Below are 26,186 nucleotides of genomic sequence, written 5' to 3' on the forward strand. Positions count from 1 at the left end.
CTGGTGCGGTGAGCAAGCAGAGCGGAGCGAAAACCGCAGGTGCGGTGGGCTAGGCAGAGCAGAGCGGAACCGCCGGCGCGGTGGACAAGGCAGAGCAGAGAGGAACCGCCGGAGCGGTGGACAAGGCAGAGCAGAGCGAAACCGCAGGTGCGGTGGACGAGGCAGAGCAGAGCGAAACCGCCGGTGCGGTGGACAAGGCAGAGCAGAGCGGAACCTCCAGAGCGGTGGGCAAGGCAGAGCAGAGAGAAGCCGCCGGAGTGGTGGGTAAGGCAGAGCAGAGGGAAGCTGCCGGAGCGGTGGGCAAGTCAGAGCAGAGAGAAACCACTGGCACAGTGAACAAGTCAGAGCAGAGAGAAGCCGCCGGAGCGGTGTGTAAGGCAGAGCAGAGGGAAGCCGCCGGAGCGGTAGGCAAGTCAGAGCAGAGAGAAACCGCTGGCGCGGTGAGCAAGCAAAGCCGAACAGGGCTGAAGGTGCAGGCAGAGAGGACAGGGCTCTGTTCACATGGAACAGACTGGAAAATACAGGAAGATGGCTAGAACACAGAAGGAAGATACAGAGGAAGGGAAAAGGGACAAGCAGAACCAGATATACACAAAGTACTTACTATGAAGTAGCGAGTGGACACAAAACTCACAAACAGAGTACAGAGACAACGAGTTGGAGTTAGGTGCAGGTTCAGATACTGCCGGAAAAGGGAAGGTACGGACATAGAGACAAACAGGTAACAGGCTAGGACACAGTTCAGACAGGAACTGCTACTGCAATGAGATACAAGAACGAGCCTGGGTATACAGCCCCCAGAGTGGCGGAAACAGACTAGAAGTCAGAGATAACAGGCCTGGGTATACGGCCCCCAGAGTGGCGGAAACAGACTAGAAGTCAGAAATAACAGGCCTGGGTATGCAGCCCCCAGGGTGGTAGAAACAGACAAGATAACAGGCCTGGGTATGCGGCCCCCAGGGTGGCAGAAACAGACAAGATACAAGACAAGACCTGGCAACTCAGAGGCAAGGAGCACACTGAAGGTTAGTGTTGCTCAGGCACCTCCTTCTGGGTGGAGGGGGTTTAAATATCCAGTGACTCACAGCAATAGGCTGGGGACGCATTAGCAGTGCGCCCACAGCCGCTATAAGAATCAGGAAGTAACCGGGCCACCGCCCTAAGCAATCAGACAAGAGACATGCACACAGCATGAACTGGAGAAAGGTTTGCAGGCTGGACTGACAGGTAAGATTGTGGTCTTGCATACTGGGAGGTGGTGCACTATGCAAGCACGCCGCCAGGGATGTTACATACAGTATATGCCATACACTCTAAGAAAGGATAACTCCAGGGCTGTTATCAGCCTCATGGAAAATGAAAGTAATGCCCAATGCAAAACCAATTATTATTTAATTCAGTATAACCAAGTAATTAATCATGTTTGTTAATTGGATTTTTGTATTTTCTTCAAGGTCAGGAAACCAGCAAGAAACAGTCACAGTATGGAATGAAGGTGCGTTTCATTACATCGTTTTATATTCATCTTTTTACCTGTGTTTTCTCAGGTCTAACAAGCTATATTTATATTAGGAATAATAGTGTGAATGTAACAAATAGATCAGCTAGCTGGAGTACAGTGCACCTAATTGATTAAGAGGGGAAACTTTTCATGAATTTGACGGGTGGGCCAGGCCATGCTCTTCTTACTCATGCTCCACTCATGCTACGCCCATATCGGCATAGCGGCCATTATTGGCATGAAAACGGCAAAAGTTGCGATATTGCTACTTAGTAAAGGGAGTGTATCATCTGAACCCCCCTAACTCTAACCCTTAAATCAGTTTTTTTTGTTAGATGTATTTTTTTATTTCTTTTTGGCCATTTTTTATACTACGATCTATATTTAAAAAAAAAAAGTAATCCTGTAACCCTAGAATATTCTAGCCTCAGCTCTCTGATGAAGCCTGTTTCGCCTCCCTGTAGGTGAAACATTTCAGGGAGGCTATGAGCCCATCTTAATCTACTTTTGTGGTCTTGCATCTAACAATTACTATTACAAAAATCCTATAATCCTTTAAGGCTATACTTACTAGTGGTCTGCAGACCTTAATCTAGTTAGGAATGATAGCTATCAGGACAATAATATTAGATATGAGAAATTATTAGTATCAATTATATAGCAATACCACTTAAGTGTTTTTAACAATTTCGACCACGTATATTAAATAAATTTAATTAAAAGTCAAGTTTTATTGCAAATCCCTTAAATTTAGTTTATTTAACCTCTGGGTAATCTGTTAATAACATATGCTCTGAATGGTCACTTTATTAGTCATATCTGCCCTTTCACAATTGAAGTTGATCTATATGGAAGTTAGGCATATGACCTTGGAATGCTGCTTTAAACCAGATGAATAATGGTCTAGATAATATTTTCTTAGCACATCCTGGATTCTATGGTAACTGTGGATTAACTTTTTGACAATAGGTCTTATCTGAACATTTTGGCCAAGTTCATCCCTTCGTGACAGCTGTTTACTTTATGGTGAAAGCACAATATCACTAGGACAATGTACCATTCCACCAGGATCGAATAGTAATAAATTGGTCCCAGTAGTATGTCAGCGAGTTATCCATGCTTACCTGGCCCTCACAGTTCTAAGAGCTTAATTCTATAGGGTATCACTGGGATGGACTGTTTAAAGCAGGGATCTCAAACTCAGCTGTGTATATGGGCTGCACATGGAAAAAAATTGAATTTGGGGGGCCGCATTATTTACATGACAAAGTGACATTTTTAGTGATACCATTTTTTTTTCTATACACCTTTTGAACTGGTCCTCATCTTGTAGTAATGCCTCATCCTGGTCCCCATCTTGTAGTAATGCCCCATCCTGGTCCCCATCTTGTAGTAATGCCTCATCCTGGTCCCCATCTTGTGGTAATGCCCCATCCTGGTCCTCATCTTGTAGTAATGCCCCATCCTGGTCCTCATCTTGTAGTAATGCCCCATCCTGGTCCTCATCTTGTAGTAATGCCCCATCCTGGTCCCCATCTTGAAGTGTTGCCTCATCCTGTTCCCCATCTTGTAGTAATGCCCCATCCTGGTCCTCATCTTGTAGTAATGCCCCATCCTGGTCCTCATCTTGTAGTAATGCCCCATCCTGGTCCTCATCTTGTAGTAATGCCCCATCCTGGTCCTTATCTTGTAGTAATGCCCCATCCTGGTCCTTATCTTGTAGTAATGCTCCATCCTGGTCCTCATCTTGTAGTAATGCCCCATCCTGGTCCTCGTCTTGTAGTAATGCCCCATCCTGGTCCTCATCTTGTAGTAATTTACCATCTTGGTTCTCATGTTGAAGTAATGTCCCCATCCTTGTCCCATTCTTATAGAAATGCCCCATCCTGGTCCTCATCTTGAAGTAATGCCCCATCCTGGTCCTCATCTTGAAGTAATGTCCCCATCCTTGTCTCCATCTTGTCGTAACTTCCCCCATCCAGGTCCCCATATTGTAGTTATGTTTCCATCCAGGTTCCCATATTGTAGGTATGTCCCCATCCAGGCCCCCATATTGTAGGAATGTCCCCATCCAGGTCCCCATATTGTTGGAATGTCCCCATCCAGGTCCCCATATTGCAGATATGTCCCCATCCAGGTCCCCATATTGCAGATATGTCCCCATCCATGTCCCCATATTGCAGATATGTTCCTATCCAGGTCCCCATATTGCAGATATGTCCCCATCCAGGTCCCCATATTGCAGATATGTCCCCATCCATGTCCCCAAATTGCAGATATGTCCCCATCCATGTCCCCATATTGCAGATATGTCCCCATATTTCAGATATGTTCCATCCAGGTCCCCATATTGCAGATATGTCCCCGTCCAGGTCCCCATATTGCCGATATGTCCCCGTCCAGGTCCCCATATTGCAGATATGTCCTCATCCACTCATCCAAGTCCCCATATTGCAGACATGTCACCATCCAGGTCCCTATATTGCAGATACGTCCCCATCCAGGTCCCCATATTGTAAATATGTTCCATCCAGGTCCCCATATTGTAGATATGTCCCTGTCCCCATATTGTAGGTATACCTCCATCCTGGTTCCCATATTGTAGGTATGTCCCCATCCAGGTCCCCATATTGCTGATATGTCCCCATCCAGGTCCCCATATTGCAGATATGTCCCCATCCAGGTCCCCATATTGTAGTTATGTTTCCATCCAGGTTCCCATATTGTAGGTATGTCCCCATCCAGGTCCCCATATTGCAGATATGTCCCCATCCAGGTCCCCATATTGCAGATATGTCCCCATCCAGGTCCCCATATTGCAGATATGTCCCCATCCATGTCCCCATATTGCAGACACGTCCCCCATCCTGGTTCCCATATTGTAGGTATGTCCCCATCCAGGTCCCCATATTGCTGATATGTCCCCATCCAGGTCCCCATATTGCAGATATGTCCCCATCCAGGTCCCCATATTGTAGTTATGTTTCCATCCAGGTTCCCATATTGTAGGTATGTCCCCATCCAGGTCCCCATATTGCAGATATGTCCCCATCCAGGTCCCCATATTGCAGATATGTCCCCATCCATGTCCCCATATTGCAGACACGTCCCCCATCCTGGTTCCCATATTGTAGGTATGTCCCCATCCAGGTCCCCATATTGCTGATATGTCCCCATCCAGGTCCCCATATTGCAGATATGTCCCCATCCAGGTCCCCATATTGTAGTTATGTTTCCATCCAGGTTCCCATATTGTATGTATGTCCCCATCCAGGTCCCCATATTGCAGATATGTCCCCATCCAGGTCCCCATATTGCAGATATGTCCCCATCCATGTCCCCATATTGCAGATATGTCCCCATCCATGTCCCCAAATTGCAGATATGTCCCCATCCATGTCCCCATATTGCAGATATGTTCCATCCAGGTCCCCATATTGCAGATATGTCCCCGTCCAGGTCCCCATATTGCAGATATGTCCGCATCCATGTCCCCATATTGCAGCTATGTCCCCTGTGTCATTCTTCACATACAGATAACAGAGGAAAAAAAAAGATTCTTCTCACCTGTCCTCCGTTCCCTTGGTGTCCTTTCTGCACATGCGGCTCGCAGGCACCATAGACCCCTTGACGATCACGGCCTGGTCCAGGAGCTGCGGACATCAGCGCTTTAGTTCAGTGTATTGCCGCACAGAGACCAGCTCTCTGCACAGCAATACCAATGCCAGCCGCCGGCCTATCAGAGACCAGCAGCTGACATCTGTGCATGACAGTGACGTCATACACCGCTGCGCTGGGACGCAGATGTCAGCTGCTGGCCTCTGATAGGGCCGCGTGTTTGAAACCCCTGGTTTAAAGCATGTCAGTGTCTTCATCTAATTAGTGGTAACTGCAAGAAGCTGTCCTGTCTATATGGGCCAATATTCCAGCAGAACAATTTCAACACCTACTGTAATCAATGTCACTACGAATTGCTGTAAGTCCGAAGGTCAAAAGAGGTCGAACATGCTACCAGATGGATGTCTAATAAAATGGCCATTCAGAGTATTGTTTACTGTTGTTATAATACTGATCCTGCAGGTAAAGTTCAGATAAAAGTATTACATGGTGTTCTTTTCTTTTACTTGTGTCATTTTAAACACTTTTAACAAGTTATAACTATTGATACTGTGCTTGTAGGACAAAGAAATAAATGCTAAAGAGAATCTTCCGGATTTTACTGTTAACTCCATATCACACGAGTTCATGGCGGAACCTTTTGACAAAGGATTTAAAAGGTTTGGTGATTTTCAGTATAACTCAGATGATGATGACGATGAAGATGAAAAGAAAGTTGGCAATGAGAATGTAAAAAGTGAAACATACACCAGAGAGCTGACAGCTCAGAAGAAGTCAGCTGAAGATGACACTGATTCCAAAGAGGAGATAGAGCTTCAGCATTGGGTACAGGAAAGCTATGCTCAGGATGATAGATCTTTTGAAGAAGAACCAAAGAAAATAAGACACGAAGTAGAATTGCAAGTGAAGTCTTCCAACAGTGACAAGTATGGTTACATTGTAACACAAAAGAAGTAAGTGTTTTACATTGAATAATTTAACTCTCTTATTAAATATGGGTCGTTAATTCATTAAGTGTATTGTAGCATTGTCTTACCAGCATATATTGGCCTGTGTAAATTTCTGCACCAAGAGATATAAGATTGCTTGATTACAAATGTAGTGGTTTTCAATAAGTTGATGCAAAGAAATAACTAGGTGACAGTTTTCATCCACAGCCCCTCTTTTTCACTACTTTGGTGGGTGTCTATGGCAATCTGATAGGGCCAGGACTCAAATGCCTCCGTATCAATGGAAGTTGGACCAAGTGAAATATGAAAGATAAGAGGTACAATTTCCAGGCATTCAAATAATTTGAAGTGTTTGTGCTATCTAGCAAACGGAAATAGAGTAACCGTGCAAGGTGAGATTTATCAATAGAGATGTAATAAGTCCGAATGTGCGATATAGGGAATATCCAAGTAGTCAGCAGGTAGATGATCAAAGTGGGCAGATACCAGTCACAATAGTTCACATCAAGACCAGGTTAGGGAAAAACACAGTTATAACTGGTACTGAGTTTGGTTTATATAGAGCTTGATCTCTGATTGATTGGGTGCGGTAAGTTCATTACACCTGCCAGGCCGTGTAAGAGAGGACAAGACAGGTCTTCTATAGAGAGACATTCTTTGTAGCTGCCCTTCACTCTGGCCATTTGATGATCAAATCAGAAGTCCCTTTCTACTAACTCAGAATTACCCTGGCGACATTGATACTTTCTGTGTAACTCTATGACTTTCCAATGCAAAAACAATTGTCTTCTTCCACCAGCTTAGAAAACCGTTTGCATATGTTGGGGTACAGGGATTCCCCATAGCGGTACCCCTGAGTTTCTATCCAGATTACATTTCAACACATGCAAAGTAGAATTGCTACAGATCATTTAATCTCCTTGAATATAAAAAACAAAGTCTATTATTGCTTCTAGTAGATGAATGTAATTATTTTACATTTATGCTAGCTACAGAGGATTCTGGCTCAGCCTCTGTGCATTCCAGTCAGTTTCAAATGTCTATGGTGTCCCTGGTGTAGGACAGGAGACTGGTCACAGCTCCAGCTGGTGTTTAGAAAGACTTCAAAAGTGTTTTTACTCTTAACAAACAATGTCAGTGGAGAAGTGTCTGCTCTTGCACTGTCTGCCATCTGTTAGCTTAGAATGAGCAATGATGATACATGGTGAAGTTGCGGCACTTGCACATATCAGAAGATGTTATCTAATCAAGATTACATTATCCAATATATATTTCTGCAGTCAATCTGTACAAAAAAGTACTGTGGTGTTATTCTGGCAGGTCCTAACTTGATGTCACCACTGATTAAGATGAGAATTTTAATGGATGTATAATAAACCATGCTGCCTATGAAAATTGAAATGTATCAGGGAACTAGAAGTGTTCGGTATGTGCTTCTACACCTTTTATTTTCATTACGAGGCCCCTGTTCTGGTTATAAACTACAAAATATACACAGCAAGGAAAGATTTGTGAACACAATATATTGCATTTGTCCCCTAATGTTAATTCATCTATACCATGACTGTTTGTCGTTGGCCGGTAACACACATCTCTGTTAAACCTAACAAGAAGAATAGAAGCTTTATATGTTTCCATCCCTACTTTTGTTTCAAAAGTGACTTTCCAGCCAGCTGCATATAAAGCAGTGTTCAAAGTTTATTATTCACTAGACGGATTGATCACACCCAGGAGACATGGGATAGAAATCCATTATTATAGTCTATGGTGCTGAAATGTCTGCTTCTTTCTGCCAAGCTTCCCCAGGTTAAATGAAATGAGCCATTTTTCCATTCAGTCAGAGGTAAGAATTTCTATCAGGGATGTATCTCAAGCCGTAATGTTTAAATTGACCTTACAACACTTGGAAGGGGTACAGCAATTTCACCAAGTAATTTTAGCACCGTTTTCCTGCATCTTGGCCTAAAATAATTTAATGACTCTTCATCTTCAGCTGGTACAATAATCAGGGGACTAAGCTTGGTATTCGTTGGGGTGATTTGCCATTTTGAGTTATTTTAGTGCTTTTGGAACCCTTGAAATAGATGGCTCTTGATTTCACCATTGAGAGAGTCAAATTGATTCTTGCACTCTGGACACTACAGATTTCCATGAGAAAATATAGAAAAAATAAAAAAACATAAAATATAACTGGTCACCCTGGTCCTATAGTTCTTTCTTTCAAACACTTTTTTTTATACAATTTTAGTCTTTTTTGTATTGTAAAACCTCATTATATTACATTTTTATTTATAAACTATAAAAGAAAGAACAGAAAGGCCTCATTTGCAAAATAATTAAAATAATAAATGTATGTAAATTATTGAAAATTGACATGAAACATATTTTGTATTTGTCTTTGTACCTGCATTGTGTCCGGATTTTGTTCTTTAAAGGTTGTATTGATTCAGTTTATTTCTTCTATGTGTAGTCATCAGTATTTTCCACTTTCTTGTAGCTACAAATTTGAATGGATTTTTCCCAGGCTTCATCGACTTCTTTATAGTAACTGGTTGCAGTAATGTTTCTGTATAGATGTATCATTTACACTTATGATGCGTGTTCCTGGGCCCTTGTGTCTGAGGTTCTTAACTGTCCCTATGTAACTAAGAGACAAATTATTCAACCATTTCAAATTTGGTATATTAGCAAAATTTACAAATGTTCTGTTTGCAATAAACCAGTCAAAAATTTAAACAGCTCAACCCAACTAATATAACAAGTGGTTTCTCCAAATCCCACTTTTACATAACTACTGCAGCCCCAGAATTATTCACCCCTATGACAAAGTCACTGGCAAAGTGCTGGAGGGGAGGTATGTTTGAGGCTATTAGCTTCAGTGATTTGAAACCCAGACGTTTTGCTCCAGCATACTAAGTGTCTCGGGGTTAAGCAGCTAATTTAAGGGCTGGGTTTTTGTGAACAACCATACAGCGGGTGGGAGGTTGTTCTCCATATCTCCACCCCAGGATGTGGTCTGGGGTTTAAATAGATGGCCTGCTGAGGCATTAGTTGTTCAGGTGTCTGGAGAAGCTAACTCCAGAGAGGTGCTGATATTTGTGCTGCAACTGAACCAGTGTTGGTTTGCTAAACCCTCAGCGGGCGGATCCCTACTACCACAAGAATTGAGCTTTGTGTTACCACTTTGTTTAGTTTTCCTGTTTTGCCCAAAGGGCTATGTTTCCTTTGATGGACTCTATGTTGGTTTATGCCGCATTCTAATAAACCAACAAAAATTTTAAAGAGACAGTGTACCTGTGTCTGCCTTCGTGTGCAGTCGAGTGAGCCATGCTACCAAACCCCTTTCTTGCCAAGTGTCCTTAGTACTTATTAGAGCCCCTTTGGCTGTTATGACTTGCTGCAAAGTGATGCACAGCCAGACACCAACTTCTGGCAGTGTTCTTGAGAAATCATAGTCCATTCCTCATGAGTAATGGCGTCCAGTTCTCTAAAATTATTGGGTTTGTGTGATGAAACACCTTCTTCAAATCTCATCAAAGATTTTCTCTAGGGCTCATGTCACTGTGACTGTGACACTTCAGAGTTTTCCATGACGTCTTTGGAAGCCAAGCCTTGGTGGACTTTGAAGTATGCTTGAGATTATTGTCCTGTTGAAAGGTCCAGTGATGCTAAAGTTTCAGCTTACTCACAGAAGACAGGATATTTTTCTTCTAGAATTTCTGGATACTTGATTGAATCCATCTTGCCTTCCACACGCTGCAGGTTTCCATTGCCAGAGGAAACAAAACAACCCCAGAACATCACAGAGGCAAGATGTTCTTTTCAGTGTATTCTGCATTCTTTCTCCACTAGACATTGTGCTAATCCATAGTCCCAACAAATTCCAGTTCTGTTTTACCTACCCAAAAGCAGAATTCCAGAACTTTAATGGGTTATTCATATGGTCTACTTCATTTTAGAAGTGTCTTTTTTGTGCTTTTGATGCAGCTATAGAGGTGATTGTCTTTGAGTTCGGAAATAGACTACTTCAACGGTTAGTATGCACCTTACTTGCCTTAATGTGCAAACTGAAACTTCAGTGGCTGCTGCCACCAAATCTTACTGCAGGTGTTTTGCAGTCACTCCAGACTTTCTGACCACCTGCCTCTTCAGGAAACTGGTGGCAACTAGTGATAGCGTCATCTTTCTGCCACATCCAGTTTCTGTAGGCAATATTTATTAATTTTGAACTTCCAAACTATCCATCCAATTGTAGGAAGATTAATTTCCTTTGTATCTTTCCTTGTTTGTACAAGGCAATGATCTCTTCTCTTCCCTTAAAATTTTGGACCACGGTCTTGACAACCCAGGAATTATAGTGAATTGGATGCCATTTCCTATGAGGAATGGGCTAAAATTCATCAGGAACGCTGCCAGAAGCTGGTGTCTGGCTATGCATCACATTTGCAGCCGGTTTATAACAGCCAAAGATCCTCTACCAAGTGCTAAAAACAACTTGTCATAAAGGGGTTGAATAATTCTGGGACTGCAGTAGTTATTAATAGTGACATATTTCATTGAATTTGTAGAAGCCACTTGTTATATTAGTCGTGTTGAGATATTTCAATTGTTCTCATTGGTTTGTCACAATTAGAAAGTTTATTAAGTTTGCTAATAAACTGAATTTATAAAGGGGGAAGGAGGTTGACTAATTTTGATTACTTGGAAGGGAGGTAATTCACAGCACAACAGTCCTAATAAAATCCAATCTTTTATTGTAGACGTAGTTAAAACATAGTTGAAAGGGAAAGAAACCTCATGACTGATGCGTTTCTGGCGCACTGCGGCACCCTTAATTTTGATTACAACTATATAATTAAAACTGTAAACATACTAAAGAAAAGAGAAAATGATTGTATACAGTCTGCAGGTATGGTAAAGTTATATATATAGGAGCACAAATCACTACCCCTGCAATTCAGGTCCATTTCAGAAATAAAAAAACAATGGTCTCCCTGGGTCTGCACAAACTTCATCTAGAGAATGGTAAAAGATCCAAATGTTTATTGGATACAGTAATTAATAAAAAAAAATAAAGTCCTGAATGTGTTTTGGGGGACAAAGCATCACCTTATATGAGAGCTATACATTATGAAACAAGAGACTCGTATTTATTCCTATTCAAAGTAACTGGAGGTGAAGCTAAATTACTGTTTTGCAGATAAGGTGCCAAAACTGGAAGTGACTTTACACCAGAAATAACCTGTGGGACAAATAATGTGGTCTGCCATATCCACTGCTGGTGTGACTAAAAATGGGACTATATACAAGCAAATATTTAATTTTAACCTATTCCTTAAGGCCCCGTCACACTAAGCGAGATCGCTGCTGAGTCACAAGTTTTGTGACGCCACAGCGACCTCAGCAGCGATCTCGCTATGTTTGACACTTAGCAGCGACCAGGCCCCTGCTGTGAGATCGCTGGTCGTGTCGGAATGGTCTGGACATTTCTTTGATCGTTGAGGCCCCGCTGGGTAGCATTCATCGGTGTGTTTGACACCTTACCAACGACCTTGTTGACGACTCAGAAACACATAGGCGTGCATCGTTATACAGATCGTTACGGGTCGCCGCATCGTTGCTGCGTCGTTGGGAAGATCTGACTGTTTGACATCTCACCAGTGACCACATAGCGACGCAGCAACGATCCCTGACAGGTCTTATCGTTGTCGGGATCGCTGTAGCGTCGCTTAGTGTGACGGGGCCTTTACCGTCTATCTATCGATTTAATCTATCTCTAGCTATATACATTCCCCAGAGACCTTTGGTGCATTTTGATATTGGAACGCAGGACACATCTTACTCTGCAGAACAGAAATTGCATAATTTTTGGGGAAACTGGTTGAGGGAGAAGTCTGCTTTCTAAGGCCGACCATACATATTAGATGGCTGTCGGCCAAATGATGTTTTGGCCAATCGTTTGGCTGACAGCCATTTCAGGCGATTCTCCCATACAGAGGAGCACTGGCTCGGCTGAGCGCTCCTGCTTTCTCATCTCTGGGAGAACAATGCGTTTGGCAATTCGAAATCAGACATTCGTGATCGACTCATGCCCCAACCATCAGTCATTCGGTGCCCCCATACACATTAGAGGTCGACTGGACCTTTTGATATCGACAGGTTCAGCCGATATACAGTGGGTACGGAAAGTATTCAGACATCTTTAAATTTTTCACTCTTTGTTTCATTGCAGACATTTGGTAAACTCTAAAAAGTTCATTTTTTTTCTCATTAAAGTACACTCTGCACCCCATCTTGACTGAAAAAAAACAGAAATGTAGAAATTTTTGCAAATTTATGAAAAAAGAAACACTGAAATATCACATGGTCATAAGTATTCAGACCCTTTGCTCAGTATTGAGTAGAAGCACCTTTTTGAGCTAGTACAGCCATGAGTCTTCTTGGGAATGATGCAACAAGTTTTTCACACCTGGATTTCGGGATCCTCTGCCATTCTTCCTTGCAGATCTTCTCCAGTTCTGTCGGGTTGGATGGTGAATGTTGGTGGACAGCCATTTTCAGGTCTCTCCAGAGATGCTCAATTGGGTTTAGGTCAGGGCTCTGGCTGGGCCAGTCAAGAATGGTCACAGAGTTGTTCTGAAGCCACTCCTTTGTTATTTTAGCTGTGTGCTTAGGATCATTGTCTTGTTGGAAGGTAGACCTTCGGTCAAGTCTGAGGTGCAGAGCACTCTGGAAGAGGTTTTTATCCAGGATATCTCTGTACTTGGCCACATTCATGTTTCCTTCAATTGCAACCAGTCGTCCTGTCCCTGCAGCTGAAACCACCCGCATAGCATGATGCTGCCACCACCATGTTTCACTGTTGGGATTGTATTGGGCAGGTGATGAGCAGTGCCTGGTTTTCTTCACACATACCGCTTACAATTATCTTCATCCCATCAGACTAGAGAATCTTATTTCTCATAGACTAGGAGTCCTTCATGTGTTTTTGAGCAAACTCTATGCGGGCTTTCATATGAATTGCACTGTGGAGAAGCTTCCGTCGGGCCATTCTGCCATAAAGGCCCGACTGGTGGAGGACTGCAGTGATAGTTGACTTTGTGGAACTTTCTCCCATCTCCCTACTGCATCTCTGGAGCTCAGCCACAGGGATCTTGGGGTTCTTGTTTACCTCTCTCACAAAGGCTCTTCTCCCACGATTGCTCAGTATGGCTGGACGGCCAGGTCTAGGAAGACTTCTGATGGTCCAAAACTTCTTCCATTTAAGGATTATGGAGGCCACTGTGCTCTTAGGAACCTTGAGTAATGCAGAAATTCTTTTGTAACCTTGGCCAGATCTGTGCCTTGCCACACTTCCGTCCCTGAGCTCCTTGGGCAGTTCCTTTGAGCTCATGATTCTCATTTGGTCTGACATGTACTGTGAGCTGTGAGGTCTTATATAGACAGGTGTGTGCCTTTCCAAATCAAGTCCTATCAGTTTAATTAAACTCAGCTGGACTCCAATGAAGGAGTAGAACCATCTCAAGGAGGATCACAAGGAAATGGACAGCATGTAACTTAAATATGAGTGTCTGAGCAAAGGGTCTGAATACTTATGACCATGTGATATTTCAGTTTTTGTTTTTTTAATAAATTTGCAAAAATGTCTATATTTCTGTTTTTATTCAGTCAAGATGGGGTGCAGAGTGTACTTTAATGAGAAGAAAAATGAACTTTTTAGAATTTACCAAATGGCTGCAATGAAATAAAGAGTGAAAAATTTAAAGGGGTCTGAATACTTTCCGTACCCCCTGTAAGTCTAATGTGTATAGCAGCCTTTAATACTAGAGGCTGTAGATAGTTGAAATCGAATATTTCAACTTGTTGATATTAGTGGTGGGTTAATTATCTTTTTTTTGCACTATAATGTATTCTCTCTGTATACACATTTACCTATCTCTGGCACCATTTAGAAAAATACAGGGGAATACGGGGAACAATTATTACAATTGTGTTTATTGAACCATTGCTTTATGTTATCCGATGATGAAAAGCTGAATGTTCCACACCCAAATGAAAATGGTTAATGGTCTTTTAGACAGTAAGGACAGATTTAGTGTATAAAGCGGTTATTAAACCCTCCTCAAGAATTGCAATTTGCGAATAACAGAGTGGACGCATCCTGCTATATGAAATAAATTGAAAAGTTTCATAATGGCATTCTTCTGCTAACTAAGCACCGAAAAATTTTCTTACAGTTAATTTGGCAAAAAATATATAAAAATGATTTCCCATGCTTGATTTGTTTTAATGTACTATTTATTAAAGTGTTTTGGCTGATAAATAATTATGTTCAACTCTCTGCACAAGTAAACTCCATGAACTAGACAATAATATGGAGTTCATTGAATTCTGCCTGTGTATAAGTCTAATTGCAGTGGTAAAGCAGCTTGCCTGGTTGTACACGGAGGTAGACACAGAACACTGTCTCTTTAAGTTTTGTATTGGTTTATTTAAAAATGGCATAAACTAATCTAGAGTTCATAAAATAAACACAACCCATCCGGCATAATGGCAAAATAAAATAAAAAGTTGCAGCACAGTTCTTACATTGGCCGGGTCCGGCCACTCAGGGATAACCACACACGGTTCAAGATTAGCACACAAATGCACACCCCTCTCTTTTGAGCTAGCCTCTCCAGATACTGAACACCACATGACAGGCTGGCTATTTATATCCCAAACCACACCCAGGGGTGGAGATATAGTGAACAGCCTCCCACCCGCTCTATAGCTGTTCACATAAAAACTGACACATTAAAAATGACTGATTAACCCTCTCAGCACATAACATGCAGGAGAAGACTTCCAGGTTTCACGTCACTGAAACTAATAGCCTCAGTGAAACATATCTCCCCTCCAGCACTCTGCCAGTGACTTTGTCACATATCTCCCTCCTCTGCCCAAGGCTGGGGATTTTGGCACCTTCATTCACTAGACAATGAAGTCTGGATAGGGCATCTGCATTACTATGTAATTTCCTGGGCCTGTGCGCCACATGAAAACTAAAGTCCTGGAGCTCTAGGAACCATATAGTCACCTGGGCATTCTTCCCCTTTTTTTTCTCTCATTCTTATCAGATCTGACACTAACCTTAACTTCCTGCCTAAAAGGTAATACCTCTGGGTGTCAACTGCGCACTTGATGGCCAACCACTCTTTTTCTACGATGGCTTAGTTTTTCTCACAGGCAGAGAGTTTCCTGCTTAGATACAGGATGGGATGTTCCTCTCCGTTCACTTCTTGGGACAACACGGCTCCCAACCCGACCTCCGAGGCGTTTGTCTGAACCACAAACTCCTTATTGAAGTCAGGAGCAATTAAGACTGGCTCCTTACACAATGCGAGCTTCAATTCCTGTAACGCTCCCTCCACTTCAGCAGACCATTTGGCCATCGTCGTCTTCGTCCCTTTGAGTAGGTCGGTTAGGGGTGCGTCTATCATGGTGAAATTTGGGATAAATCACCAATAGTATCCCACAATTCCCAGAAAAGCCCGAACCTGTTTCTTGGAGGCCGGTTGCAGCTAATTTTGGATTGCCTCTACGTTATTCACTTGCAGCTTGATTTCGCCTCTTCCGACTATGTAGCCTAAGTATTTCGCCTTTTCTTTCCCCATGGCCCACTTCTTTGGGTTTATTGTAAACCTGGCCTTCCTCAGTGCATTAAATACCGCCTGGAACTTCTGCAGGTGACTTCCCCAATCCGGGCAGAAGATCACAATATCGTCCAGGTAAGCGGCGGCGAACTTCCTGTGCGAGGCTAGGACCCGGTCCATGGCCCTCTAAAAGGTACCTGAGGATCCCTGCAGACCGAACGGCATCCTGGGGTACTGAAAGCACCAGTCAGGTGTAGAGAAGGCCATCTTTTCCATGGCCCTTGGAAACAGTAGAATTTGCCAGTACCCTTTGGTCAAGTCCAGGGTGGTGATATATCTGGCTGGCCCTAGCCTCTCAATAAGTTCATCGACCCGTGGCATCGGATATGCATCGAGCTTGAAGACTTCATTTAGCTTCCTGTAGTTGTTACGGAAACGCCATTCTCCGTCTGTCTTTGGCACAAGGACAATACGGCTGAACTAGCCGCTCTTTGACTCCTCTATGATGCCCAGGCTCAACATTTTCCACACCTCCTTCAAAATCACCTTGCAGTGGGCTTCGGGAATCCGGTACGGCTTTTGGTTCGCCCTCACATGCAGTTCCGTCAGGATTTCATGCTCCACCACCTGCGTACATCCTGGCAACTCTGAAAACAGGTCCCAGTTCCGCTGAAGCTGCTCTCTGCATTGTTGCTTCTGGGCCGGTGACAGTGTCTCTGCTACTGTGACATCCTCGGCCCTGGCTTCAGGATGGGCCCCCAGGCACATAGTTTCCACCGGTTCCTGTCTCGCCATGGTTTGAGCAGATTAATGTGGTACACCTGGTATGGCTTTCTTCTCCCTGGTTGGTGGAACTTGTAGTTGACGTGACTCAGCTTTTCGACCACCTCGTATACCCCTTGCCACTTGGCCAGGAATTTACTTTCCACTGTGGAGATTAACAACAACACCTGGTCTCTCGGGCTAAGCTGTCTCAGTCTCACCAATCGGTTGTACACCCTGACTTGGGCCTCTTGGGATTGGAGGAAGCTCTCCCTCACAATTGGCATCACCTTCTCGATCCAGTCCTGTATCTGGCCACATGCTCGATGATGCTCTCTATGGGGTGTCACCTCGGCTTTCCATCTCTCCTTTACAATGTCCAGAAGTCCGCACGGATGCCGTTCATATAACAGCTCGAAGGAGGAGAATCCCGTAGAGGCCTGGGGAACTTCCCTAACCAAGAATAGCAGGTAGAAGAATAGGCAATCTCAGTCTCGGCCATCCTTTTCCACAAACTTCTTCAGCATGGACTTTAGGGTCTTATTAAACCTCTCCATGAGGCTGCCCATCTGGGGATGGTATACGGACATCCTGAGTTGTATAATTTGGAGAGCCTTACACAACTCCATCACTTTTGAAATGAAAGGAGTTCCTTAGTCTGTCAGGATGTCCCGTCCTGGAGAAAATATGCACTAGCTCTCGGGCTATACTCCTGGCAGAGGAGTTTCTCAGTGGTACCACCTCTGGGTAACGTGTCGCGTAGTCCATCACCACTAAAATGTACTGATGCCCCCTGGTGGACTTAACCAGGGGCCCGACAAGGTCCATGGCAATCCGGTCAAACGGGACCTCTATAATGCCGTTAGTTGACAGGTAGGGCAAGATCGACAGAAATTCACAATGTCTCAATGACATCCTGGCCAGTAGAACCTCTGCAGGACCCACTCTTGTATTTTTTCTACTCCCAGATGCCCACCTAAGACATGATTATGGACCAGATCTAATACCCTATGCCTATAGGAACCCAGCACCAACAACTGCTCTATCACTTTCCCTCTGGGTTTAGTGACCCGATAAGCAGCTCCTCCTTTATGGTGAAATATGGGAACCTGGTGTCATGCCCCCGGCTCTTGAACAACCCCATTATCAAATGCATTGTTCAGTGTAACATCCTGCATTTGAGCAGTACAAAAATTTCCCTCAGAAACCCCTAAATCAGGAATCTCAGCCTCCTGGGTCACAGTCTCGTCTTTGTCACTAGCATGGACACACAGGGGGAACTCATTCGCCTCTGACTGCGACGGGGATGCATCATGATGTAACCGGCCCCTGTCTGAGTCACTTGGTGCCCCTGCTTTCCGCCATAAGTCCCAGAACATGTTAAAGTCTCGCCCTATTATTACTGGGTGAAGCAGGTCCTTAAACACCCCAACCACAGTTAATTTGTATAGTCACTCGAGCAACAGGTTAATCCCTGGCGTCCCTGTGAATGCATCGTACAGCCACGTTTTTCACGGGGATCAACTGTTGGGGGAGTGTGGCCCTTACCAGAGTCACCAAACTCCCTGAGTCCAAGAGTCCCGCCACCAGTAGGCCCCTCACCGAGCTGATAGTCCACACTGCATGCAGGGTAGGCATAGTAAACAGACCGGCATCCCAGGCTTTACCTCTCCCGCCTCTTTGGACCTTGGACGCCCTACTCCCTTTTGGGCCTCCGTCCTGTGTTGGGACCCCCAGTACAGAGTGGGCTGCTTTCCCAAGGAACCCTCGATCGCCTCATACCTCTCGACCAGTTCATCCAGTTCATCGGCATTCCGGAGATCACCCTGGGCAACCCAAGTCTATATGGGCCTTGGCAGGGAATGCACGAACCACCACTCATTCTACCAGGGGTAGAAGACTATGGCTGCAACCATTTTTTGACCAGGCGAAGTAAGTCAAACATTTGGGAGCGAGAGGGTTTTTCAAGGTGATATTCCCAGCAGTGGACCCGCTGCTCCCTGATAGTCATCTTCACCCCCAAGCGCGCTAAAATTTCCATTTTTAATTTTCCATATTCCTTGGCATCTTGCAAGGCCAATTCATAGTAGGCCCTCTGGGGCTCCCCCGTCAAGTATGGCGCCAACACCCCTGCCCATTGCTCTGGCGGAAGTTTCTATCCCAGCTCCAGGCACAAGACTCCCTACTATTGATTTTTGTAGGATATCTAGCTGGGAGCACATGTGATCTTACTGTATGTACAAAGCCCCTGTTGCAGTGTGGTGAGTGTAATGTGTCTTGGTTTTGCCATGAGGTAAAAGATGGATTCATCATCATAAGTATTGCCTTTGACAGCCACAAGCACGGGTCTTTATTTTTTTCATGGGGCCCTGAAGTCAATCATTCATTTGCGTGTGCCATCAACCTTGGCAAAGCTTCTGAGCTCAGTGACTGACTGCTGAGGTGATGTGAGCTATAGTCGCGACCACTTGTGTTAAAGTAGAAAAACCTGCTAACTGTAGATCTCAATGTGTTGCAGGACTCTAAACATAGTCAAAAAGGCACAAATGGAGGTAAAATAAGTGTGCATATCAGACAATATTGGAGAATATATCTGATATTGTACAGATATTATGTCTTTTTAGAGCCCCATTGATTCTATAGTGCTGCACATGACAAGGGGTTACGTACAAAATACAAATAAATTACAATGAACAAATGAACAATGATAGACTGAACGAGAGGGGAAGAGGACCCTGCTGATCCATGTTTACAGTCTACAGGATAATGGGGATGGAGACAGTAGGGTAGGAGGTTGTGGCAATTCCAGTGCTGGTGAGGTGGGAGCAAGCTGTAAGGTTTCTTGAAGAGATGGCTTTTCAAGTTCCGTCTGAAAGTTCCGAATGTGGTGGATAATCGGACGTGTTGGGACACCGAATTTCAGAGAATGGGGGATAATCAGGAGAAGTCTTGAAGGCGATTGAGTGAGGAACGTACAAGTGTGGAGGAGAGAAGGAGGTCTTTTTGAGAACCGGAGTTTACGTGTGGGAAGGTATCGAGTGATTAGTTCGGAGATGTACGTATGAGACAGATTATGGACGGCTTTGTAGGTCAATGTTAGTAGTTTGAACTGGCATATGGAGGCTTATCCGGGTTGGTGAGAGTAATTTGTTTTAAAAGGGACAGAGGTTTTTGTCCCAGAAGCAGCACCACTCCTGACAATCCACTGTGTTATGTTATTTGTGATTTATTGCTATTGTCAGTTTTTTGTTGTTTTTTTTTTACTTAATGGACACTTTAATTTTGTGGGCTTTGTAATTCTAGGGCATTATTTTGAGGATGTGATGAGGCTGTGGTGTCTAAAATGGGGCATAGTGTATGGTGTAAAAAGTTTTGCCCATCTGTAATTTTTGGTCTAGTTGTCCAGAACAAATATCAGAGGGGATTGTCAACCCTGCCAGTGGCTCAAGAGCAGTAGAGTCCCAGATACCACTAACGGCTTTGATCACAGTAACTTTGGATGGTGAAGCAGAAATTTGTCTTTGGAGGTCATTTAATCTGGTCAGTTTACCCTCTACAATATACAGCTGCAAGGAACCACTGGCATCTGCGACGGCCATGGTTCCATAGTGTTTTCAGTATGGGACCATGAAATAGGAAAGGGAATATTTGATCTAAAGCTCAAATTTTTTGAAATGTTATAATTAGTGTTGAGCAAGCATGCTCGACACTGCTCGGTACTTGCCCGAGCATCTCACTACTCGGGATGTTCGGCGAGCACCGAGCATTTCCGGGTTACTCGGGCGGGAGCTCGGGTCTCCGCCCTGCACGTTTGGCGCTCTTTACAGAGCCAATGAACATGCAGGGGTTGCCAGCCAGTCACTGTAATGCCGCAGCCATGTTGTTTGTGGGCATTACAGTGATTGGCTGGCCGCACAGCGTCACCTCGAGTATTTAAAACCAGGCGCCGCCATCTTGGACACAGTCGCTCCGGATCAGCCAGTGTAGGGTCAGTGCTGCTGAGCTAGGGAGAGATTTATACTCCGAAATAGTTAGTGTAGGGTCTCTAAAGCCTGCCAAATCAAACAAGCAGTCCTTCTCAGGACTAATATCCATCCCAGATATCAGGCAGACAGGCAGGCTGTATAGGAGATGCAATGGTTATACCAGCAAACGCTGCATTACAGTCCTGTGTGCTCCTGTTGGTCAAATTGCTAGACTTATCACCCCGGTCTAAAGGGCCAGGAAAAAATATTTATTTTTTCATCTAAATCCTGTATTTTTTTTTTTCCTCTGTCAGGTTGTCCAAATACGCGTCTTATTAACCTTTTGGTATTCTCCCCCCCCCAAAAAAAAAAATTGTGTGTGTCTCTGACTGTTCATACACCAATATATCTGTTTAAAAGAGTCTGGTGTAGGCCAGAAAAATATAACTGTGGTTTTGCAGTTCCACGGGTCAAATCTCTGTATTATCCTGTTTTTGGCATTTTTTGCCGTAAAAAAACACTAATAGTGTCTCCCTGACTGGTCAGACACCAATATATCTGTTTAAAAGAGTCTGGTGTACGTCACATAACTATAACTGTGGTTTTGCAGTTCCATGGGTCAAATCTCTGTATTATGCTGTTTTTGGCATTTTTTGCAGTAAAAAAAAAACGTAATAGTGTCTCCCTGACTGGTCAGACACCAATATATCTGTTTAAAAGAGTCTGGTGTAGGCCAGAAAAATATAACTGTGGTTTTGCAGTTCCACGGGTCAAATCTCTGCATTATCCTGTTTTTGGCAGTTTTTGCCGTGTAAAAAAACTGTAATAGTGTCTCCCTGACTGGTCAGACACCATTATATCTGTTTAAAAGAGTCTGGTGTAGGCCAGAAAAATATAACTGTGGTTTTGCAGTTCCACGGGTCAAATCTCTGTATTATCCTGTTTTTGGCATTTTTTGCCGTAAAAAAACACTAATAGTGTCTCCCTGACTGGTCAGACACCAATATATCTGTTTAAAAGAGTCTGGTGTACGTCACATAACTATAACTGTGGTTTTGCAGTTCCATGGGTCAAATCTCTGTATTATGCTGTTTTTGGCATTTTTTGCCGTAAAAAAAAAAACGTAATAGTGTCTCCCTGACTGGTCAGACACCAATATATCTGTTTAAAAGAGTCTGGTGTAGGCCAGAAAAATATAACTGTGGTTTTGCAGTTCCACGGGTCAAATCTCTGTATTATCCTGTTTTTGGCATTTTTTGCCGTAAAAAAAACAGTGATAGTGTCTCCCTGACTGGTCAGACACCAATATATCTGTTTAAAAGAGTCTGGTGTAGGCCAGAAAAATATAACTGTGGTTTTGCAGTTCCACGGTTCAAATCTCTGTATTATCCACTTTTGTGCCTTTTTTACATAAAAAAACAGTTTGAGTGTGTCGCTGACTGTTCAGCCCCAAATATATCTATTAAAAAAAAGTCTGGTATACGCCAGTAAATTAGAACTGTGGTCTTGCAGTTCCACGGTTCAAATCTATGTATTATCCAGCTTTTGGCCTGTTTTACGTAAAAAAAAAATATATAGTGTCTCCCTGTCTGTTTAGTCACAAATATATCTGTTTAAAAGATTCTGGTGTAGGCCAGAGAAATAGAACTGCGGTTTTCCTGTTCCACGGTTCTAATCTCCTTTTTATTACCCTTTTTCCATTGATAGTGCGAGTGTAAGCTATTTTACTTAATTTACAATGGGCAAGGCGCGTGGCAAGGAACGTGGAACTGGACGTTCTGGTGATGGTGCGTGTAGAGGATGGGGCTGTGGCTAAGGTGAAAATGTGCCACAACCAACAGTCACATCTTCTCGCTCCCACTTCTTGACCGAATTACTAGGGAAGCACACTACAACACCAGTATTGCGAACTGATCAGTGTGAACAGGTTATTAATTGGATAGCAGATAATACTTCCAGTTACCTGGGCTCCACCACCTACGCGGTCAAGTTTTAGTAGCCGTGAGTCTCGACCGCATACTCCTCCTCACCCTGATGCTCCTTCCTCCCACCATGCCGAGTGTCGTCAGACAGCAAATGATCCCGCACTTGGACACTCTGAAGAGCTGTTCACTGGTCCTTTTCCATATTTGTACCCCTTGCCTGCTCCGCTTGAAGTGGTGGAAGAGGAGATCCCATGTAGCGATGCCCAAATATTTGAACAGCCATGGCCACAGGAAGTCGACGCTGGCAATTTGTCACAAGAGGTGGACGATGCCGAGACACAATTGCCACGAAGTGAGGAGGAGGATCGTGGTGCGCAAGTGGAAGAGGAGGAGGTGGTGGATGATCTAGTAACTGACCCAACGTGGCAGGAGGACACGCAGAGTGAGGCCAGCAGCACACAGGGGGAGGGAGGCAGAGTACCCCAACAGGCAGGAAGAAGCAGTGTGGTGGCCGCACACAGAAGGTGGGCAACAGTTCCCCGTAACACCAACACGAGGGATGTTGCCAGTACAAGCGGTAGGTCTTCCAGAGTCTGGAATTTTTTTAAAGACTCTGCTGATAACCCCAAAAGGCCATATGTTCCACCTGCCATGCCAGCATCAGCAGGGGTGACAAAACTACCAGCCTGACCACCACCAGCATGATCAGGCACATGGCAGCAAAGCATCCGACTTTGTGGGGCGAACCCCAGGGTCCACGACCAGTGTCAGCGGGTGTCACCACTGCTTCTTCCGCTGTTGTGCATGTAATAGAACCCCCTGTTGTGTGTGCAAGGCAATCCCCTGTCCATACTGCATGCAAAGATGCCCCCTCCTCTCAGTCTTCACTTGTTATGGCAGTTTCTCAAGAAAAACAGCATCAACGTCCACGTCCACCGCAGCGTTCAATTGTACATATCCCAGAGCTTTAAAAGAAAGCGCAAATTCGCAGCCAACGCCCCACAGGCCATAGTCCTAAATTCGCACATTTCACGACTGCTTGCGTTGGAAATGCTGCCTTTTAGGCTGGTGGAGACGGAATCCTTCCGCAACCTTATGGCGGTGGCCGTCCCTCGGTACTCGGTCCCCAGCCGACACTATTTTGCCCGGTGTGCCATCCCCGCACTACACAAGCACGTGTCCCAAAACATCTGCCGTGCCCTCAACAACACAGTTACTGGGAGAGTCCACCTGACAACGGACACGTGGACAAGTGCTTGTGGCCAGGGACACTACGTCTCCCTGACGGCACACTGGGTAAACATAGTGGAAGCCGGGACCCAATCGGACCTTGGGGCGGAACACATCCTCCCCACACCGAGGATTGCGGGCCCTATGTCAGTCAGAGTTGCCCCCACAGTGTACAGCTCCTACGCATCATCCTCCTCCTTCTCCTCATGTTCAGTCTCCATCTCAGATATCACCACATCAGTTACAAGCTGGAAGCACTGCAGTACTGCCTCAGCCAAGCGGCAACAGGCTGTGCTGAAACTCATAAGCTTAGGTGATAAACCTCACACTGCTTGTGAGTTGTGGACAGCTGTGAAAGAGCAGGCAGATCTGTGGCTGAGACCGCTGAACCTACATCCAGGCATGGTCACGTGTGACAATGGCCGTAACCTTGTGGCGGCTCTGAGGCGAGGCGAGATCACACACGTACCATGCCTGGCTCATGTGCTTAACCTCGTGGTTCAGCGGTTTCTTAAATCGTACCCCGAGTTGCCAGATCTGCTCGTCAAAGTACGCCGCCTGTCAGCTCATTTTCGCAAGTCGGCTACAGCTTCCGCCGCCCTTGCTGTGTTGCAGCAGCGTTTGCAGCTTCTGGCACACCGACTGGTGTGTGAAGTCCCCACACATTGGAACTCTACCCTCCACATGTTGCAAAGGATTTGTGAGCAGAAGAGAGCAGTTGTGGAGTACCAGCTGCAACAAGGCCGTCGATATTCAGGTCAGACTCCACACAGAAGACCTCAGGAGTGGACCTGGGTGTCTGACATATGTACCATCCTGACAAACTTTGAGGAGTCCACCAAGATGGTGAGTGGCGATGACGCCATCATTAGCGTCAGCATCCCACTTGTCTGTCTTTTGCAACGTTCTCTGCAGAGAATTAAAGAGGAGGCATTGCAGCCAGAGTATGATGAGATGGATCAAGAAGCCGTAGCGGGCAATTACACACAGCCCAGCCTCATCTCATCCCAACGTGCATTGGGGGACAATGAGGTAGAGGAGAAGGAGGAGGAAGAACAGGAGCTGGTATCATGCGCTGTAGACGGTAGTACCTGTACAACTGTCATACCGTCGGTTCAGCGTGGGTGGCCTGAGGACAGGGGGGAGGAGGAGGAGGAGGAGAGCATGGTCAGTCATCATCTTGGTGAGGACACGGAAGTCTTGCCCGTTACCGTTACCAGTTACAATGCCTCTTGAGAAAGCCCACATCTATAGTGGTGAAACGCGCGTCGAGGTTTCTTCTTGGCCAGATGGCGACCTGATCTTGCTGTTTTCCTCTAGTCTACCTGCTTTTCCCTCCTGACGTCCCCCTGTGTAACTGACCGGTAAGCAGAACCTTGCAGTGAATATGATTTCACCCTATCTGCACACAGGTGCGGATAGTATTGTGTGGTAGCTTTACCGTAGGTGCTATATAGTTTACCAGGGTTTACACTGTGTACTAGTCAGCTGGGTCCTCATCACCCACATTTAGATTGTATTTCACCATGTGCTGTTTTCTATAACTTATATTGTGACACCACCTCTGTGGATTACATTTTAATAATAATTAATAAAGATATTTGTTCTATGCCATCTAAGACTCTGTTTCTCCGGGTATATATGTATTATTGAGTAGGCACATAATTGATAGACACTATGCATTGCCTAGGTGTCTATCAAATCTTTTTCTTAAAATGAAGGCCGCTTTTTGTTTATCTGGCACACATGGCTGACTTTGTTACGCTGCCTTAACCGTGACCCTCGCGTTGAAAAAATGTTGGGTAACAGTCATTACTGGTTGGTGACACTTTTAGACCTCCGCTACAAGGAGAACTTTCACTCTCTTATTCCTGAGGTGGAGAGGTCTACAAAAATGGGGCAGTACCAGAAGGCCCTTGCTGCAGAACTGTTAAAAAAAATTCCCATCTGAACACGCTAGCGGCAGAGGTCACAGTTCGTTGCCCAACCAAGGCGTACAGGTGAGAGAGACGCAACTCCAATCCAGCAGAGGCAAGGGAACACTGTCAATGTTCTGGGACAGTTTTCTGAGACCCGCCCAGCTTACAGGCCCTGAGGCGCGGGGTACTCTCACAAGGAGTGGAAAGTTTTAAAAGATGGTGAGGGGGTACCTTGCCGACCGTACCGGCGTCCTCCGTGATTCCTCTGTGCCTTTTAATTATTGGGTATCCAAGCTGGACACTTGGAATGAACTCGCTCTGTACGCCTTGGAGGTCCTGGCCTGCCCTGCCACTACCGTGTTATCGGAGCGTGTTTTTAGTGCCGCTGGGGGAATTATAACAGATAAGCGCACTCGCCTGTCAACTGACAATGCTGACAAGCTGACCCTTATCAAAATAAACAACGGCTGGATTGGGCCAGACTTCTCATCACCACCAAATTATAGCAGAGTAACATAAAGTCATATCCACTGTGTTATTTTGGGAAGTGTATTCCCATGCACCGCTTCACACCCACACATGGGTATTGTTAGAACTCTTCTGTTAGGTTTTTTCTAGTTTGCTGGTCACATGACCTTTTTTGCCTATTTAATCCGGCTCTGCCCTCCTGGCCTTGCTGGA

The 26,186-nt window shown here is 44.7% G+C and overlaps 1 protein-coding gene across 2 annotated transcripts in view; it reads left to right on the forward strand.

The window, feature by feature from the left end:
- The window catches only part of PTPRN2 (protein tyrosine phosphatase receptor type N2), a 1,402,724-nt gene that overhangs the window by 494,372 nt on the left and 882,166 nt on the right, over positions 1 to 26,186 (forward strand). For both annotated transcript variants that reach the window (XM_073677683.1, XM_073677684.1), the window contains 2 exons: positions 1,455 to 1,495; positions 5,681 to 6,072. In XM_073677683.1, coding sequence (XP_073533784.1) covers positions 1,455 to 1,495; positions 5,681 to 6,072 — 433 coding nt within the window. The remainder of the gene's footprint in view (positions 1 to 1,454; positions 1,496 to 5,680; positions 6,073 to 26,186) is intronic.

Source organism: Phyllobates terribilis, unplaced genomic scaffold (assembly GCF_046119375.1).
Source record: "Phyllobates terribilis strain yellow unplaced genomic scaffold, ASM4611937v1 Scaffold_4__5_contigs__length_816908805, whole genome shotgun sequence".
In the NCBI taxonomy this organism is placed as follows: domain Eukaryota; kingdom Metazoa; phylum Chordata; class Amphibia; order Anura; family Dendrobatidae; genus Phyllobates; species Phyllobates terribilis.